This window comes from Ostrea edulis, chromosome 6, assembly GCF_947568905.1.
Source record: "Ostrea edulis chromosome 6, xbOstEdul1.1, whole genome shotgun sequence".
NCBI lineage: Eukaryota > Metazoa > Mollusca > Bivalvia > Ostreida > Ostreidae > Ostrea > Ostrea edulis.
In genome coordinates this window covers 16,018,439-16,036,712 of record NC_079169.1, presented here as the reverse complement: position 1 = coordinate 16,036,712, position 18,274 = coordinate 16,018,439, and the positions used below count along the sequence as shown (strand labels likewise).

General features: G+C 36.6%; 1 protein-coding gene across 1 annotated transcript in view; it reads right to left on the bottom strand.

Moving 5' to 3' along the window:
- Positions 1 to 5,556: 5,556 nt before the first annotated feature.
- The window catches only part of LOC125647011 (neurexin-4-like), a 35,089-nt gene continuing 22,371 nt past the window's right edge, over positions 5,557 to 18,274 (bottom strand). The window contains exons 14-23 of the mRNA XM_056141804.1: positions 17,332 to 17,631; positions 16,531 to 16,701; positions 11,799 to 12,020; positions 11,210 to 11,452; positions 10,723 to 10,908; positions 10,219 to 10,361; positions 9,597 to 9,690; positions 9,026 to 9,148; positions 8,678 to 8,824; positions 5,557 to 6,514 (exon numbers count right to left, since the gene is read on the bottom strand). Of these exons, the coding sequence (XP_055997779.1) occupies positions 6,324 to 6,514; positions 8,678 to 8,824; positions 9,026 to 9,148; positions 9,597 to 9,690; positions 10,219 to 10,361; positions 10,723 to 10,908; positions 11,210 to 11,452; positions 11,799 to 12,020; positions 16,531 to 16,701; positions 17,332 to 17,631 (1,820 nt within the window). The 3' untranslated portion in view covers positions 5,557 to 6,323. The remainder of the gene's footprint in view (positions 6,515 to 8,677; positions 8,825 to 9,025; positions 9,149 to 9,596; positions 9,691 to 10,218; positions 10,362 to 10,722; positions 10,909 to 11,209; positions 11,453 to 11,798; positions 12,021 to 16,530; positions 16,702 to 17,331; positions 17,632 to 18,274) is intronic.

The window sequence follows — 18,274 nt, the reverse complement described above, 5'->3', positions numbered from 1 at the left end:
AAAAGAATTAGTAAGAAATTTTAAGGACACCATTAATGTATTATCGGTGTGTGTATGCTTTAAAGCTACTTTCAAGTTGATGGGGTCAGAATCGACTGAATGTGAGGCGTAGTTATGAAAGTGGGGCGTAGTTATGAAAGTGGGGCGTAATTATGAATGTGAGGCGTAGTAATGAATGTGAGGCGTAGTTATGAAAGTGAGGCGTAGTTATGAATGTGAGGCGTAGTAATGAATGTGAGGCGTAGTTATGAAAGTGAGGCGTAGTTATGAATGTGAGGCATAGTTATGAATGTGAGGCATAGTTATGAATGTGAGGCGTAGTTATGAAAGTGAGGCGTAGTTATGAATGTGAGGCATAGTTATGAAAGGGCTGAAAAACAAGAATGTCGTCATAAAGGATATATAGGGAGAGGGGATTGCTCAACAGTGTATCTTTTTCAGCCTCCTGTATTTTATTTGCTGGATTTTCCCCACCTTAAATGCAAAGTATTCATTTTTTTACAAGGTCGTAGTGCTTGTTATTGAGCTACAAGGTGTTAAACAAATGAGATTTACTTGTGATATATTCGCATCAACTCGATTTGTCGGTTGGTAGCAGTACCACGTAAATTAGCGCAAATCGATCATTACTACCTCGTACAGATACCACTCGTGTATTCCAACTAAGTAGCGCTAATCGATCATTACTACCTCGTACAGATACCACTCGTGTATTCCAACTAAGTAGCCAAATCGATCATTACTACCTCGTACAGATACCACTCGTGTATTCCAACTAAGGAAATACTTTTAAAAAGTTTAATGCTCTTAGATTTGAAATTTGCACTTGAAAAATACATAAAAAGTCGTGATATGAATTTGAAAGAACATATTAGGAGTTTTGTAAATTTTTCTAAATTGCACATAAATTAGAAAGTATTGCCTCAACATTTAAGATGGAACTTTGGAAAGTGGGAGTTACATGTATATATATCAAGTTTTTGAATTATTGGTTAAAATTTTCTACCAAATAAATTAATGAATTTAGCTCCAAGTCTCTACTACTTGTTAAGTGAAAGGTGAAGACAACAAACGGTGATTAATCTTATAATTCCTACAAGCAATACAAAATAAAGAGTTGGGCAAACACGGACCCCTGGATATACCAGAGGTGTGATTGGGTGTCTAGGAGGAGTAAGCATCCCCTGTCGACCGGTTACACCTGCAGTGAGCCCTATATCTTGATCAAGTAAACGGAGTTATCCGTAGTCAAAATCAGTGTGCCAAGAACGGCCTAACAATCGGTATGAAACACGCCGGACAGCATTTGACCCAATGATAGATTGTATCGACAAATTAGATCGTTATAACGACCATAGAATTTGCAAAATGCTGACTTTAAATGAGACTGTTGAAACCTCTGCATCACACATCAACTTGTTTGTCAGTAGCCTGCCTCGATTTAAAAACTGATCATACGAAGGACAAGCTCTTGTGTATCGAATCAGTTGAGATATATAAACACCATATGCAGGTGATAATGGGATATGGGAAGTTGACGGTGGAGAATCTAAAATCACCCCGTTTGTCATAATAAATATCTAAGTATGAAGCAGAAGTGAACGATTCTGTGGTGTCTTTTACTTTGAGTTCACAGGGATATATCGAATCGTACATATGAATGAATTATTATTGTTAATAGATAGAACGCCCTCGATGTATCTGAATGTCGCATTGAAAACCACAGCAAGGGATTTTCTATTCTCGCGTAGAAGTTTTTGACAAATTCTGCTTCATAAGATTACAAGAACAGGTCATATGAATTACGAAGTAGAAATACAAACCTAGGGGTATGAATTTGCCAATATACTGAATTTAAAAAAAAACTAAAGTTATGTAGATTTATGTGTGGCCTACCCCAATATTTCCCCCAGAGAGCTGCAGCTAGCAGATTTAGCCATAAGATAGTCCTTTCCCTTTAAAAAATTGATCAACATCAAACTTGGTATGAACGGATACGACAGGCGTGGTTTGCGTCAATGATGTTGAGGATCCTCTGGAGATTCCCATTTTCCGGTTCTAACGTCTAGAATTATCGTCTCCAGGGACACCGGTCCGTGTCCCTACGTGTCTTGGTTGCCAGAATTATCAAAGTTCCGCATGCGAAACTTTTCTCTAAAGGGATATCTGCAAAGTTTTGGTAAATAAGATTGAGTTGGGTGGCATTTAGCTGCAGCTCCCCAGAAAAACATTGGAATTTACCAGAAAGGTACAGATCCACGCATTACAAAGAGAGGGGAAAAAACCATTCGATTTACAACGCAACTTTGTCTGCGCATGGTTAGGGCCTTGTATCGCATATTTTTACATAGATTTGTTGTGTTTATCCTTACTAAAGTAATGCTCTGTATTGTAATTATCAATAAATACAATAATCAACGAGGTTCGAATTGACTGGCAACCTTAGGATGAATGATGTCAAATCTAGGATAGCATTGAATTTTCTGCTGAATTGTTGCTCTCTTCAAATGAATGAATTATAACAACAATTGAATTGATGCACGCCATAATTCAATTGAAGAGAACAATAACTCAAGTAATGTGCGCATGAGTTAAATTAATTGGCAGATCAATTCAATTATGCGCGAAATAATTTAAAATTGAATTAATGATGTCATTAATTCAATTGATGAACGTTCATAGGTATCATTAATTATATTTTCAATAATTTGCGGTTTATATTATTTATATTACTTCGGCGCTTCATAAAACCTAGCTTAAAATTCCTCGTATACTGTCCCCTTCAGAAATTTCTGGATCAAGCAGTGCCTATTGTTTATATCTGCTTGCCGTGAGCCTAATTGTTTTTGGTTGTGAAAATGTAGTAGGATTTTTACGCGTGACAACGCTAACGGAATTGCATATATACACTAAACACGTGATATACATGCATGTTCACTCTTATCTAATGATAGCACGTTCTGAAAAGATGTCATCACGCATTTATCTGTAACTACTGAGATAGCAATCGTGTAACATTTCTATCATGAACTGATAATAAAGTACAATACATGCAGTACTATTTTATATATGTGTGTGTGATATAAGCTATGTTTGGGAGGACCTTTAGTAATTTTCAGTTTTATGTTGCAAAATATGTTATAAATACTAGACTTGTGTACCTTAACATTTCTCATGTACTGAAATTCGTCAATATCAAAATCATAACAATATCGATGAGAATATGCGTATATTGGTAAAAGACATCGTTTTCTTATAAATCAACAGAGGTACATCTCGTATGGTTATAATTACAAGATTGTGGCTCTCGGGGTTGGGATAGACCAGAGAACTGTAGTTTACAGTGTCAGGGTTGGAATAGACCAGAGAACTGTAGTTTACAGTGTCGGGGTTGGGATAGACCAGAGAACTGTAGTTTACAGTGTCGGGGTTGGGATAGACCAGAGAACTGTAGTTAACAGTGTCGGGGTTGGGATAGACCAGAGAACTGTAGTTTACAGTGTCGGGGTTGGGATAGACCAGAGAACTGTAGTTAACAGTGTCGGGGTTGGGATAGACCAGGGAACTGTAGTTTACAGTGTCAGGGTTGGGATATATCAGACAACTGTAGTTAACAGTGTCAGAGTTGTGATAGATCAGAGAACTGTAGTTTACAATCTTGGGGTTGGAATAGACCAGACAACTAGTTTACAATCTCAAGGTTGGGATAGACCAGAGAACTGTAGTTTACAGTGTCGGGGTTGGGATAGACCAGAGAACTAGTTTACAATCTCGGGGTTGGAATAGACCAGAGAACTGTAGTTTACAATATCGGGGTTGGGATAGACCAGGGAACTGTAGTGTACAGTGTTGGGGTTGGGATAGACCAGAGAACTGTAGTTTACAATTTCAGGGTTGGAATAGAACAGAGAACTGTAGTTTACAATCTCAAGGTTGGGATAGATCAGAGAACTGTAGTTAACAGAGTCGGGGTTGGGATAGGCCAGAGAACTGTAGTTTACAATTTCAGGGTTGGAATAGAACAGAGAACTGTAGTTTACAATTTCAGGGTTGGGATAGACCAGAGAACTAGTTAACAGTGTCAGGGTTGGGATAGATCAGAGAACTGTAGTTTACAGTGTCGGGGTTGGGATAAACCAGAGAACTGTAGTTTACAGTGTCGGGGTTGGGATAGACCAGAGAACTAGTTAACAGTGTCGGGGTTGGGATAGACCAGAGAACTAGTTTACAGTGTCGGGGTTGGGATAGATCAGAGAACTGTAGTTTACAGTGTCGGGGTTGGGATAGAACAGAGAACTGTAGTTTACAGTGTCAGAGTTGGGATAGACCAGAGAACTAGTTAACAGTGTCGGGGTTGGGATAGACCAGAGAACTGTAGTTTACAGTCTCCGGGTTGGGATACACCAGAGAACTATAGTTTACCATCTCGTGGTTAGGGTAGAACAGAGAACTGTAGTTTACAGTGTCGGGGTTGGGATAAACCAGAGAACTGTAGTTTACATTGCGTTTAGATGTGGATAGTCCCAAGATTCACAACTGTGCATCCAGCATGACGATCCGCTAAGCCCACACTCAGATTAATGGTGTATTTTACTTGAACCCTGGTGTTATAGCATAGACACACACCCCTCTGTATAGTATTTTAATTCAGGCCCACCCACCCCTTCATAGTATTTTCCCTCTGACAAAACAGAGTCCAGTGAAGATTTTCCGCCAAGGTGTGAGTGTTCTTGTAGGCACATCTCCTTTCCGCACAGTAATTGAGTATAGATGTAAATGTGTACTAGTAGTCACCCCCCTCCCCTTCCTCCTCGTCTCGCTTCCAGAGGCATGTGTTAACGATACTATTTTGGCCGGTCATACAATTCCCCCCCCCCCCCCCCCCCCTTATATTTCAAGTCAATATCATCACCTTCATATAGTTAATTTTTTTGTGCATTAAAATTATTCAGCTTACTACAACATTCTCGAATAGGTGTAGAATACCAGTACTTCAATTAAAATAAATAACTACCGGTATATACTCATTTGCTCAAATTGTAAATACATGAATATAAAAATAATTACTCCCCAACATAACTATTCATTAAAGTAAATGCAAGCAATCAGAGAAGTTTGGTCATCAATTTAGGCAGGGTGTTGAATCAATGATCTAACAGGTCTATTCATGCATGATCTAGTAGTACTATTTGTGCATGATCTAGTAGTACTATTCGTGCATGATCTAGTAGTACTATTCGTGCATGATCCCCCCCCCTCCCCCCACGGCATCAGGTACACATTAAACTGCATTGACACTCGTGGCTGTATATTGTCAGAGTTTGATTGGATACATTTTTTTCAGTGAAAAAAAGATTGGAAACCCTTACTCCATCTTTTCAGGTGTTGGAACTCAGCGGCTACAACGTATTCAATTTCAAACAGCAACTTTGATAAAAAGATGTCGAGTATGTGTGGTCAATACAATGATAAATAATTTTTAGTGTTGCTTTTTTCTTTATAAAACAAACTCGATTTTCAATGTAAACATCACTCATAGCAATGTCTGTAATAAGATTGTCTATTAAATCATATTTATTGTTATAAAAATTCATCTGTAAAACAGGGAAGGGTATGTAGAATTTTACAATGAAATGTTAGGCACAATGCAATTGTGGCACCTGCATACACACACGATAAGCATAAAATATAAGAATTGTAGAAATGCTTAAATATCCATTGAAGAAATATATATACATGTAGATATTGTGAAGAATTCCTGATGTACATGAAATGACATGATAAATGTTTAGTACATGATGTGTCTTGTGATATGAATTTGCTTCAGAATCACAAAAAGATCTGTCAAAGCTCTCAAAGTATAAAATTACAGATTTCCAATCATACAAGATTTTCACTCACATGATCTGACTAATAATTTCACACCTACTCTCATTCCTTTTTCAAGTACACCCACACAAAACTTATGTATGTATATATATATACAGAGAAGCCTGGTTTACACATACAAGGACTGGGCTCATCTGCTCAATACAAAGAAATATCCACTGGTTTACACATACAAGGACTTGGATCATCTGCTCAATATACAATACAAAGAAATATACATGCATCTGCATAATATCACAATTTCTGGGAATGTAGTATGACTGCTGCACAAGTAATTCTGAAGAAATGTCTCTCAATAAATTCTCAAACTTTTCACAAGTGTTACTCTTCAATACTTTAACAACCATCCTTGTAAAGCTTCATGGACTTTGAGTAGAGATTATAAATTATCCTAAAACTGACCATATCTGGTCAATATCGGTATGTGATGCTGATCACATGAAAAATTCCTGGCGTTTGGTAATGTCTGGAACACCAGTTTGATTAAACACAACGGCAACGTCGGCATTTTCAGCAATGTCTGCTCCTTTTGCCTCTTTCGTTTCATAATCACCTTTGTCCCGGCAATAAAACAACAACCCAACAATGACTACAAGAATGATGAAGCAAATCGCTCCTACCACACCTGTCAATGAGAGAAATCAGAATTAGCTTGATAATAATTCACCAATTACTATAAGAATGAGGAAGGAAATGGCTCCTACCACACCTGTCAGAGAAATCAGAATTAGCTTGAGATCTGACAAAATGAATACATGTATATAGCCATTTTAAAATGCTTTCAAAGGAACAGAATATTTCATTAATACACGTGCATATGTATAAAAAAAAAAACAAAAAAAAACCACACCAAAAAAACCTGCTTTAACACTTAATAAACACATGTTACAGTAAATGATGCTTACAAAAATAAACAATTCTCTTAATTAACTATCAAAAGTTATAATTCAACAATTACTTTCATGAAACACTAAAGCTAATGTTAAAGTGTGTCTAAAGGAATGAACAAAAACCATGCATCCAACTAGTACACCCACTTCAAATAAACAGGAAAATTCTGAATTCAACCAATATATGTATTTCCAACTAGAACTGTCCCTATGGAACTACCGGTAGGTAATCCCCCCCCCCAGCTTATCTATATTGAGGCATACTTTGAAAAATTGCTTGGGTGAATACCAGAAAGACTTGATTTTGAACATTATTCATGTTTCATCTGGATACAAGATACACTAAATCCCTCTGACCTGGATATTCATCAATAATCATGGTGTAATAGAGAGCATAGAAACCATCCTCTAGTCTCTTAGAAAATATCAGGACAGAACAGCGTCTACAGACAGACAAACGGACACTTTACTGTGGAATCATTTAAATTCATGGGAGCCAATAAATGGGGTAAGCAAAATTTTGTTGGTTCATGGGGACGTAATTTCATGGATAAGAGATACAATGTCACTAGGAGAGATAACTCTAACTGGTTTTAAAAAATGGTCGAGGACACGTACATTCGTGGGTAAGAGTGACCCACAAAATCCACGAACATCAATCCCCCACGAACACTGATGATTCCACAGTATGCCCTATCCCTGTCTCTGTGCAGTAGTCTCTGTGAGAAAACATGTCATTACAAAATCTAAAGCAAAATGACCAAATCCATAAATTTGAAGAAATGCCTGTAAAATGAAGAAAACTTGTCCAATCCTGATGAAAATATCCGGTGCACATCCTTTATACAAAGAATAAAGAGAGCAAAATTTTTAAAAAACCACATGCATGTCTACAGAGAAATGGATAAAATGTCTACAGATAGATGGATAAAATCATGTCTACAGATAGACAGATAAAATCATGTCTACAGATAGATGGATAAAATCATGTCTACAGATAGATAAAATCATGTCTACAGAGACAGATAAAATCATGTCTACAGAGAGATGGATAAAATCATGTCTACAGATAGACGGATAAAATCATGTCTACAGATAGATAAAATCATGTCTACAGATAGATGGATAAAATCATGTCTACAGATAGACGGATAAAATCATGTTTACAAATAGATGGATAAAATCATGTCTACAGAGACAGATAAAATCATGTCTACAGAGAGATGGATAAAATCATGTCTACAGAGAGATGGATAAAATCATGTCTACAGAGAGACGGATAAAATCATGTCTACAGAGAGACGGATAAAATCATGTCTACTGAGAGACAGATAAAATCATGTCTACAGAGAGACGGATAAAATCATGTCTATAAATAGACGAATAAAATCATGTCTTAAGATAGATGGATAAAAATCATGTCTACAGAGAGACGGATAAAATCATGTTAACAGATAGATGGATAAAATCACGTGTACAGACAAACATACAGATGGCCATGCTAATCCCAATATACACCCTAAACTTCATTTATGGGGAGTATTATAACGAACAAACAAAACCCTGAATCAACGAAAACATCCACAATAAAACTATGACTGCAACAAATAAGCTCACTTGATGATAAAACACGGGGAAAAAAGCCACGTCCATATCACAATTAAACAGTGAAAACAACTAAAAATCCCGCTTCCAACTCACAATTAAACAGTGAAAAAAACTAAAAATCCCGCTTCCAACTCACAATTAAACAGTGAAAAAAACTAAAAATCCCGCTTCCAACTCACAATTAAACAGTGAAAACAACTAAAAATCCCGCTTCCAACTCACAGTTAAACAGTGAAAAAAACTAAAAATCCCACTTTCATTGACAATGAAGGCCTGCTGTATGGTCTCACCTCCTATGATTTTCTTTGATAAGCCTGGATCAGTAGGTGTAGGATATGTAATGTCCACTAGATCTCCCTGGTTAATGGGACGGGATTCGAAAGGGTCAGGCAGCACAGTCGTTTCCTCATAACCACACATATCTTCTCGAATTTTGCCTGAAAAATTTGATGTAATATTTCAGGTATGTTTTCGAGTGTTCATGACGATCATGTACAAACATTTAGAAAATTTCTGTGTGATTTCATTTTTTTTAATGTATTCATGAAAGCTGTTCTGAATGAGGAAGAAATGCATCTCGATAAATTACGGTAAATTTATTATTAGTGAGCAATCATTAACACTTGACTTTCTCTTACCATCAGGGTAAAGCATGACAAAATCTGGCTTTGGATCCTGGAACGCTCTCTTCAATGGGTAGACATTGTCTATTTCCATTCTAAATATGCAGCCTTCAAATCCCCGCGCTGTTGACTGTGTACCTGAAATAAATCAAATTATAAACTATTAAGGAATTCATTTCATGTAAAGTAAAACATACCAAAGTTTTCAGAGAGAAAAAACCCACTCACTGTTGTTTCCCACATAGAAAAAAAAACCCACTCACTGTTGTTTCCCACATAGAAAAAAAAAACCCCACTCACTGTTGTTTCCCACATAGAAAAAAAAACCACTCACTGTTGTTTCCCACATAGAAAAAAAAACCCCACTCACTGTTGTTTCCCACAAAGAAAAAAAAAACCCACTCACTGTTGTTTCCCACATAGACAAAAAAACCCCCACTCACTGTTGTTTCCCACATAGAAAAAAAACCCCACTCACTGTTGTTTCCCACATAGAAAAAAAAAACCACTCACTGTTGTTTCCCCACATAGAAAAAAAAACCCCACTCACTGTTGTTTCCCACATAGAAAAAAAAAAACCACTCACTGTTGTTTCCCACATAGAGATACTTGGGATCATCTAGAATGTTGTCGCTGAATTTGGTCCCATAAGACAATGCTTCCTCTGGATAGTTGTCAACCTTACGAAAATAAAGGTAACGATATATGCAGGGCAAGTCAAATACAAAAATAAAGGTAACAATATACGCAGGGCATGCTGATATCGAGTGTGGGAGACTAAATTTTCACCTGCCATTGTTTATTACAAATACTATAATCATTATCTATTTATTTACATCACCATGTTGGTATACTACTTAGCATGTAAGACATCAATTGCAGTCATTCAGTTTTTGAAAGGACATAAATTTGTTTCCTGTGCATAAAAAATTCATTTAAATATTTACACATTTTGCAGATTACCAATTTTTCTAAATGGATTAAGTATCCCAGCATGATCGTTAATTATTCATTATAGACAAAATGGAGATATAACCAACTCTCTCTATAAAAGGCCTTTCCATGGTAAAAGTTTACTGTTTGAAACAGAATTCACAATTAAAATCTGTTATAGAAATTGAGACCCAAAGAAGCGAACATGTGTCAGCCCTATCGCCACTGAGTGTAAAGGTTAAATTGATGAGCTTTAGGAGGTGAAACAAACTTACCTGTAAATGGACCAAATGTCCATTCTCTCCAGTTCTCCACATTCTGACCTCGTGCTGCTGACCATTTGTATAGTCGATTCCATGGTTAGGAGTATTGACCTCAAATCTTTCTGATCCCACATCTAAGGCAAACTTAATACCACCTAAAATATCAGTCAGACTTATCAAATACTGTATAAGAATATAAGCTGAGCAGAAAAATCTTATTCCATCGGCAATGACACCAACCATTGACAAGGAAAGACTGTATATCTGTAATACATGTACAGGTGAATGTCGATATCTCGCACTGATATCTCAGATACCACAGATATGTCGGAAGTGATTCGGAAGTCCCGACCACTTATTCTTTAATGTATTTTACCCTCAATATCTGGAATCCTCAGATATCTCGATTTTTTCTCTCGGTCCCATCCAGTTGGAGATCACAAGGTTTGACTGCATGTATATAAATTAATCTCCAGGAAGTGTTTCCATGGTAACTGAAGTCAGTTGTGTACTTACCAGCATTGTTGACTTCTAGAGATATGTATTCCGAGTTGGTGGCATCCTGAAGCTGCAATAAGATGCCCTGCTTCTTTTTGGTGGTGAACCCCACTCTCACGTGCATGAAGTCTGTGGCAGAAAGACCCTGCTCAGCGCTGAACTCATACTTCACCATGTATTCCTTGAGCAAGTTTACGCCCACCTCTACAGAAAGTGAAACAAACAAATATTATCTGTTGTTTGTGTCAGCGATGTGAAATTGCAATTCCAGATATGCAAGTTAAGTTAATGCATTATACTAATATATTAAATACCATTAAGCAGATGTTAACAATACACTTCATACAACCATGTAGTCACATTGAAAAGCAATATCACCATAAAAAATAAATCAATTTCCTCATTCTTAGATTTCAAGCGTTCGAGTAAATTTCCAGTTTCCAATATAAAAACTACACAAAACTCAATCAAAAGGAGTGACATTCATTTCTACGGTTTCTCCTACCTCGACCACAGTTCCATCCTCTGAAAGGTGTATAGGCACAGTCACAAGTGTACCCAGAGTAACCCTCGATGCAGGTGCCCCCATTAAAGCACATCTGGTTGGCACATTTTCCCACGCAGCCCTCAGACACCCCATATGTCACTTCCTCTCTGTGTACGAGGCCCCTTAGATCCTGAAGGACACCATTGATCCTCAACCCCCTCATACATCCCACATAACCATTCCTGTCTTCAACGCTGGCACCTGAAATCAGTAGATTCTACATTTGATGACGCATGAATATAATAATATTATTGTGTATTGTCATTAAATGACCCACTCTTCTCCGGTATGCAGACCTTCCAAGTTTATCATCAAGACTCTAAACTTCCATGTTTTTAAGGATTGAAATAGGTTTTTCTCTCCACTTACAATACAGTGATATTTAACCTCTTGTTGATTTTATTCGTAAATCTCTCAGTTATGTATTTCACTTCCAAAAACCCTAAACATGACTTAATTCTGTATAACTATTTACTGTATAGCTGTTTACTATCATACCCTCCCCTCCTTTCAAACTAGAAAAACGGTGTTTGAATATCCTACATACCAATAAATAGAAATCCTGTTAAATCTAATGTCCTGGTTTGTTCTCCAATTCCCTCCTGTGAGGATTGTGCCGGCAAATTATCCACTCGTAGCCAAGCTTCTTTTCTGTTCTTTTCCACGTGGACCGTGTGCCAATGGTTATCATTGAGGGCATTAGTGGACCTGTACTCAATGACCTGGGCCCCATTTCCTACATCATAGCTAAACTGGACTGTGTTGCCGTCTGAGAAGAAATTAAAATGTAATTCCGTTATATTCAATGTACAATTGAATAAGAAAAAAATTTGATGAAGTAAATTTCATATCATTTACGATATGTTTATGAAAATTACCAACAATCCATCTCCTATTATACAACTTACAAGTTTAAGGGACCTTGATAAAACTTCAAGAGATTGAAGGTCAAGTAAAATCTGGGAATTAAACCATTATGTAGTTCAGAATCTATAGTGACCGCATTGCATATTTACAACATCTTAGAATTGTGTAGACACATTTTCCTTCATATTTTTCAGGTATTTGACTTGATTTCAAAAACACATAACTAACTTGCATAAATTTTTTCTTTTCTTTAGATTTATGAATTTATTCTTTTACCTGCTAAAACAAAAGTACACTGTACATGTCCCTTGTCTAGTCAAATTGTAAATATTATCTATAATCGGATTAAATATAACGAAAACAAAGCAGAGATGTACAATTAAAACTAAGTAAATAATGAACTATCCATCTCCAAAAATGAACAAAGGCGATGTTCCACCAATGTCAACACCTAATTCACAGGCCCAAGCTAGCCCCAGGCATTTTACATTCTCAAAGTCCACACACACTTGAGTGAAGGCGTGTAAATATGCCACCACCACTTTGACAGATCAACAGTGAAAAACAATAAAATATGTTTTCTGGGAACCAAAATTTCACTTTGAGAGATCGAAAATTTGAGAGTTAATTTAATTAGCTAAATGAAATAAAAAAATTGGGATCATGAATTCCCTTTGAGAGATCAAGAACTTTGAGAAATTGAAGTTCAAGTGATTGGGAGTCATCTGTAACATCACTTTGTCTTTAAATGAAAGTATTGAGAGAATTTCATTTTTTTTTCATGCTACTGCATTATGTAGCTTTAGATCAGAATGAGAGAATATCAGCATATATTCTCTTTAACTGCATTGTTTGTTTTAGCAATAAAAAAGCCTGTATAAACTATTTCACAAATTTCTATAATAAAAAAGAAGGAAAAAGAATAAGTCTCAGATAGGTATCGTATATACTCGCCTATAAGTCTGATTTTTAGGAGTCAATTTTTGGTCCAAAACTCTATGTCCGACTTATAGACGTGTCCTAAGAAGATTGGTATTTTTCTGGGCGGCGTAATGTAGTGTTTTTTAAACAACTCAGACGATTATCATGGACTACCACACAAATGATTATTGTTCACAAATATCTAGACACATCATATTGTTTATGTATTTTAAAATTATGTTTAAAGTACAAGTATTTACATAATTTTATCTTAAGTTAAGTGTATATTATTTATTTTAAAAATTATTTACATACCAGTAACTAATTCTTTCATTCAATTTAACTAATCTATCGTTTATCGGTAAAATTGAATTGCGAACCCAATTTAATAATGAAATATTCATATGTATAAAGGCTGAAATATATTTCATAAAAGGTTGAATATTGTTAACAGATAATTTAGATCATCATTCTTGACTCTTAAAAACTCGATTATTGATACAATGAATTATACCGGAATCCCACGATAACAGTTTTTGTGAGGCGCGTGCCACTAAGTAAACAAGGTGTCAGGTACTGGTAATTACGAGACCATAATTGCTTAGAGCTGTTCCAGAAATGATCAAATGGGGGGGTCGGGCGGCAAATGATATTTTTTTGTGTGGGTGGTCGTATTTTTTCATATTTTAATTGGTCCGTGGTGGGATTGTTAATAAAATATTTATTATGGGTAGTGGGTAGTTTCTATTGTTTTATTTTGTGCTATGTGAGTGTTGAGTTTTCAGAATATTTTTATTGTCGCTCTTGTCGTGTTGGTTACAAAACGTCGGAGGGAAAATTGAAAACGTGCTTTCGAAATCGAAAGTAACATAGAACTATTCAAGTTGTCGCTCTTTGCAGCGCATAACTTTCCATTACGGCACTCTTCAAATTAGAGGCGCGTTTAATAGGGTCCCTTTGGACGTGATGGCGGCGAACTCTGTTCTGTAGATTATTACAGTTTACAGTGCATCGATTTTGGGAATATTTTGAAACCAATAGGTATTCCGTTTTCTAATAAAAATAGGCAAACCTTAGTTGATTTATACGAGGGTACCGATGCGTTATATTTATCAGTCAGTGTGATGGTGATATAGAGGCCTCTGGGCGCGGGCTCCATTAGAAGACGAACGATTCGTGGAAAAACATATCCATACCCATTTCATGATAATAGCATCGTTTGGACTCCCAATCTTTCCAACATTCCCGCCATAGATGCCTTTGATTGTTGATGTGACATCGTTTCTTCAGAACTACTGTGATACAATGTCGCACAGGCATTACCGCGTCATTGACTAGAATGTTTGTCCCGAAAACCTCGCGAGATTTGTACCGTTTTCATTTTTAAAAATATTTTTGTGGTGGGTCTGGTTAGTTTTTTTTATTATTAGATGGGTCATTGTAAAATGAGTTTATTAATTTGATGGGTCATGGGGTAATTTTTTATTTTTTTTTATGGGTGCTTGGTATATACAAAAGGTGCCTCCCGACCCCCCCATGTATTTATTTCTGGAATAGCCCTTAGGTAAACAAGTGACCATTGCCAATAATAGATCAAGGGTTGCGTTTAAACCCCAAACAGATATGGCTAGGATATTGAGCACCTCATAATTATTAATTTCTCAAAATATTTTTTGAAACATAGGTAACAAGAGGCCCATAGGCCACATCGCTCACCTGAGTCACCTTGGTCCATATCAGAAGACTTTCCATATATATTTGCATGTAAAACCGTAGTCCCTATTATGGCCCCAACCTACCCATGGAGGCCATGGTTTTTGCAAACTTGAATCTACACTATGTCAGAAAGCTTTCATGTAAATGTGAACTTCTTTGGCCCAATGGTTCTTGAGAAGAAGATTTTAAAAGATTTTTTCTATATATTTGTATGTAAAACTTTGATCCCCCCTTGTGGCCCCATCCTACCCCCAGGGGCCATGATTTGAACAAACTTGAATCTGCACTATGTCAGAAAGCTTTCATGTAAATATCAGCTTTTCTGGCTCAGTGGTTCTTGTGAAGAAGATTTTTAAAGATTGTCCCTATATATTTGTATGTAAAACTTTGATCCCCTATTGTGGCCCCATCCTACCCCAGGGGACCATGATTTGAACAAACTTAACTCTGCACTATGTTAGGAAGCTTTCATGTAAATATCAGCTTTTCTGGCTCAGTGGTTCTTGTGAAGAAGATTTTTAAAGGTTTTCTCTATATATTTGTATGTAAAACTTTGATCCCCTATTGTGGCCCCATCCGACCCCCGGGGGCCAGGATTTTAACAAACTTGAATCAGCATTATATCAGAAAGCTTTCATATAAATCTCAACTTTTGTGGCTCAGTGGTTCTTGAGAAGAAGATTTTTAAAGATTTTTCCTATATATTTGTATGTAAAATTTTGATCCCCTATTGTGGCCCCATCCAACCCCCGGGGGACATGATTTTAACAATTTAGAATCTGCACTACCTAATAAAGCTTATCTATATATTTCATCTTTTCTGGCCCAGTGGTCCTTAAGAAGAAGATTTTTTAATGACCCTACTCTATTTTTACCTTTTCTTGATTATCTCCCCTTGGAAGGTGGCCTTTTAGAATTCCCTTTACCTAAGGATGCTTTGTGCCAACTTTGGTTGAAATTGGCCCAGTGGTTTTTGAGAAGAAGTCAAAATTGTTAAAAGTTTACAGACGACAGATGGACGGACGCCGGAATACGGGTGATCAGAAAAGCTCACTTGAGCTTTTAGCTCAGGCGAGCTAAAAACACTAGAACATTGACTTGAAATTGTCAACCGATTCTGACAAATTTTTTTAGTCAACACACTCTGAAGACTTCAGCTCAAGCGAGTCATAGCATATTCCTACAAAATAAGCTTAACAAGAGGCCCATGGGCCTAGAATCGCTCTTCTGATACATTGTAGAACAGGCAAAAATTCTCACTAACCAAGATTCATTAATTAACAAAGTTTGATGATGTTAAGTCAAATAGTACCTGAAAATTTAAATGTAACTGTCCAAAAGTAGGTCACGGTGACCTAATTTTGGTCGACACACTGAAGGCTCAAGATGCATCAACTGACAAGTCAAATAATATTCAAATAGAGCCATCAAATTCCATAAGAAGGCCACAGTGACCTACTTTTTGGTCGACACACTCCAAAGACTCAAGATGCATCAACTGACAAAGTTTGATGATTGTAAGTCAAATAGTATCTGAAATATTCAAATATAGCCGTCAAAATCCAAAAATAGGTCACAGTGACCTACTTTTTAGTCAACACTCTGAAGACTTCAGCTCAGAAGAGCTAAAAAATACAACCGACTTATAAGCGAGTATATAAGGTAAAGAATGTTTGCCATTGGTTACATCAGGTACCTAATACTTACTTGTCATTGGTTACATCAGGTAACTAATACTTACTTGTCATTGGTTACATCAGGTAACTAATACTTACTTGCTATAGCTATTTTGATAAAATCTGGTTGTCCTGACTGGTGAACCATTATTCCATCAAAAACTGTAGTTTTGAATTGGAACCAGATGTCTCCTGATGGCTCAGCCTCAAACGTTGACAGATGTATGGAGGCGTCTGGTTTTCTAAAGGTGATAACATTGTCCAGTAAATCTACAAAAGGCATCCATTTTTATTTCTAATTCACATGCAAGTCATTTAACATTATGAATTTAATAAACATACTTATCACACAACAGTACTTTTCCCAGATTCATAACATGGGTTTGGAAAAACGATATGCACTCGTAGCACAGGTTCATAATTATGCAAATTAGGTAGGTCAATCATTCATGTTTCACAGCATAAACTAAACAACATGTCATCCTTAGAAATTGTTAACATTGACGACAAAAGACCTTGTTTTGTCACCAAGGTAATTCCAAGGGGATTTTGTGTCTTTTAAAAAAATTGTTTATCCATCTGAGATTTTGGTACATGTATAATTGAGATTATCCGTCTGAGATTTTGGTACATGTATAATTGAGATTATCCGTCTGAGATTTTGGTACATGTATAATTGAGATTATCCGTCTGAGATTTTGGTACATGTATAATTGAGATTATCCGTCTGAGATTTTGGTACATGTATAATTGAGATTATCTGTCTGAGATTTTGGTACATGTATAATTGAGATTATCCATCTGAGATTTTGGTACATGTATAATTGAGATTATTCGTCTGAGATTTTGGTACATTTAAAATTGAGATTATCCGTCTGAGATTTTGGTACAGACACTTACTGTCCCCTCTACACTCCAGTTTGTCCACTTTATGGTAACCAAGCTTGTTATCCACCGCTGTTCCAGTGTCTCCAAAGTGAAGCTCCAGAATGGGCAGATAGTCTTTGTGCTGAATCTGTCCTTCATCTGTTTCGTTTAGTCGCGAGTCACAGTTACACAGTGTCTCCCCTCCTGCACATCCCACCTCTGTCAGGCCACACTCACATTTTCCTGACCCAGGGGCGGCCCCTCCCCAGTAGTACATCGGTTGGAAGGTCCTGCCAACCCACCATCCCCAATGTGGATATTCTGGAGCTTCACCTGAAGTAAACAAGATGTGTTTGTGAAACATGAATGCCACGGTAGCACTACATAAAAAGTTTTGTTTTAGATGTACCACTGGAATAGCCATAGGATTACAAATACTTCATAGTAAAACCCGAAAACTTTCTGTTCAAAACTTAAAGCAATTTCTCACATTATCACCAGTGCGAGATCAACTTTATCCATGTGAGATTTTTCTGTCTCACACTGCTGCGATGTCATTTGATTGTGACATCATATACATGTATTTTCTATGATTTACGTTACACTGAAAATTTACGTTACATGGTGAGGTAAAACAACTATGGTTTTCTTTAAATTTCATTTTGATATAGCTTTCTGGCGGACAAACTTGGGTTTTTTAGTTTACACTTACAGTGTAAACCATTTTCAGGTATGCTCTTTCTGCCTATCTAATTAGTTTTTGCATTGAAGTTCAAATGAGGATTTTGATCATTTACAATTTTCTCAAAGCTCCTAAATTTATGTACTAAGGTGTAGGTAAAATGTGAGAAAAATAATCCTTCATTATATAATCGTGTGGGGTCCGGAAATTCCACCTCTGGAACAAGATTCCCTATCTAGCCTAGTCCTAGACTGCGAATCTTGTCCCCTTGGTGCCTGGTCCTAGACCGCAAAT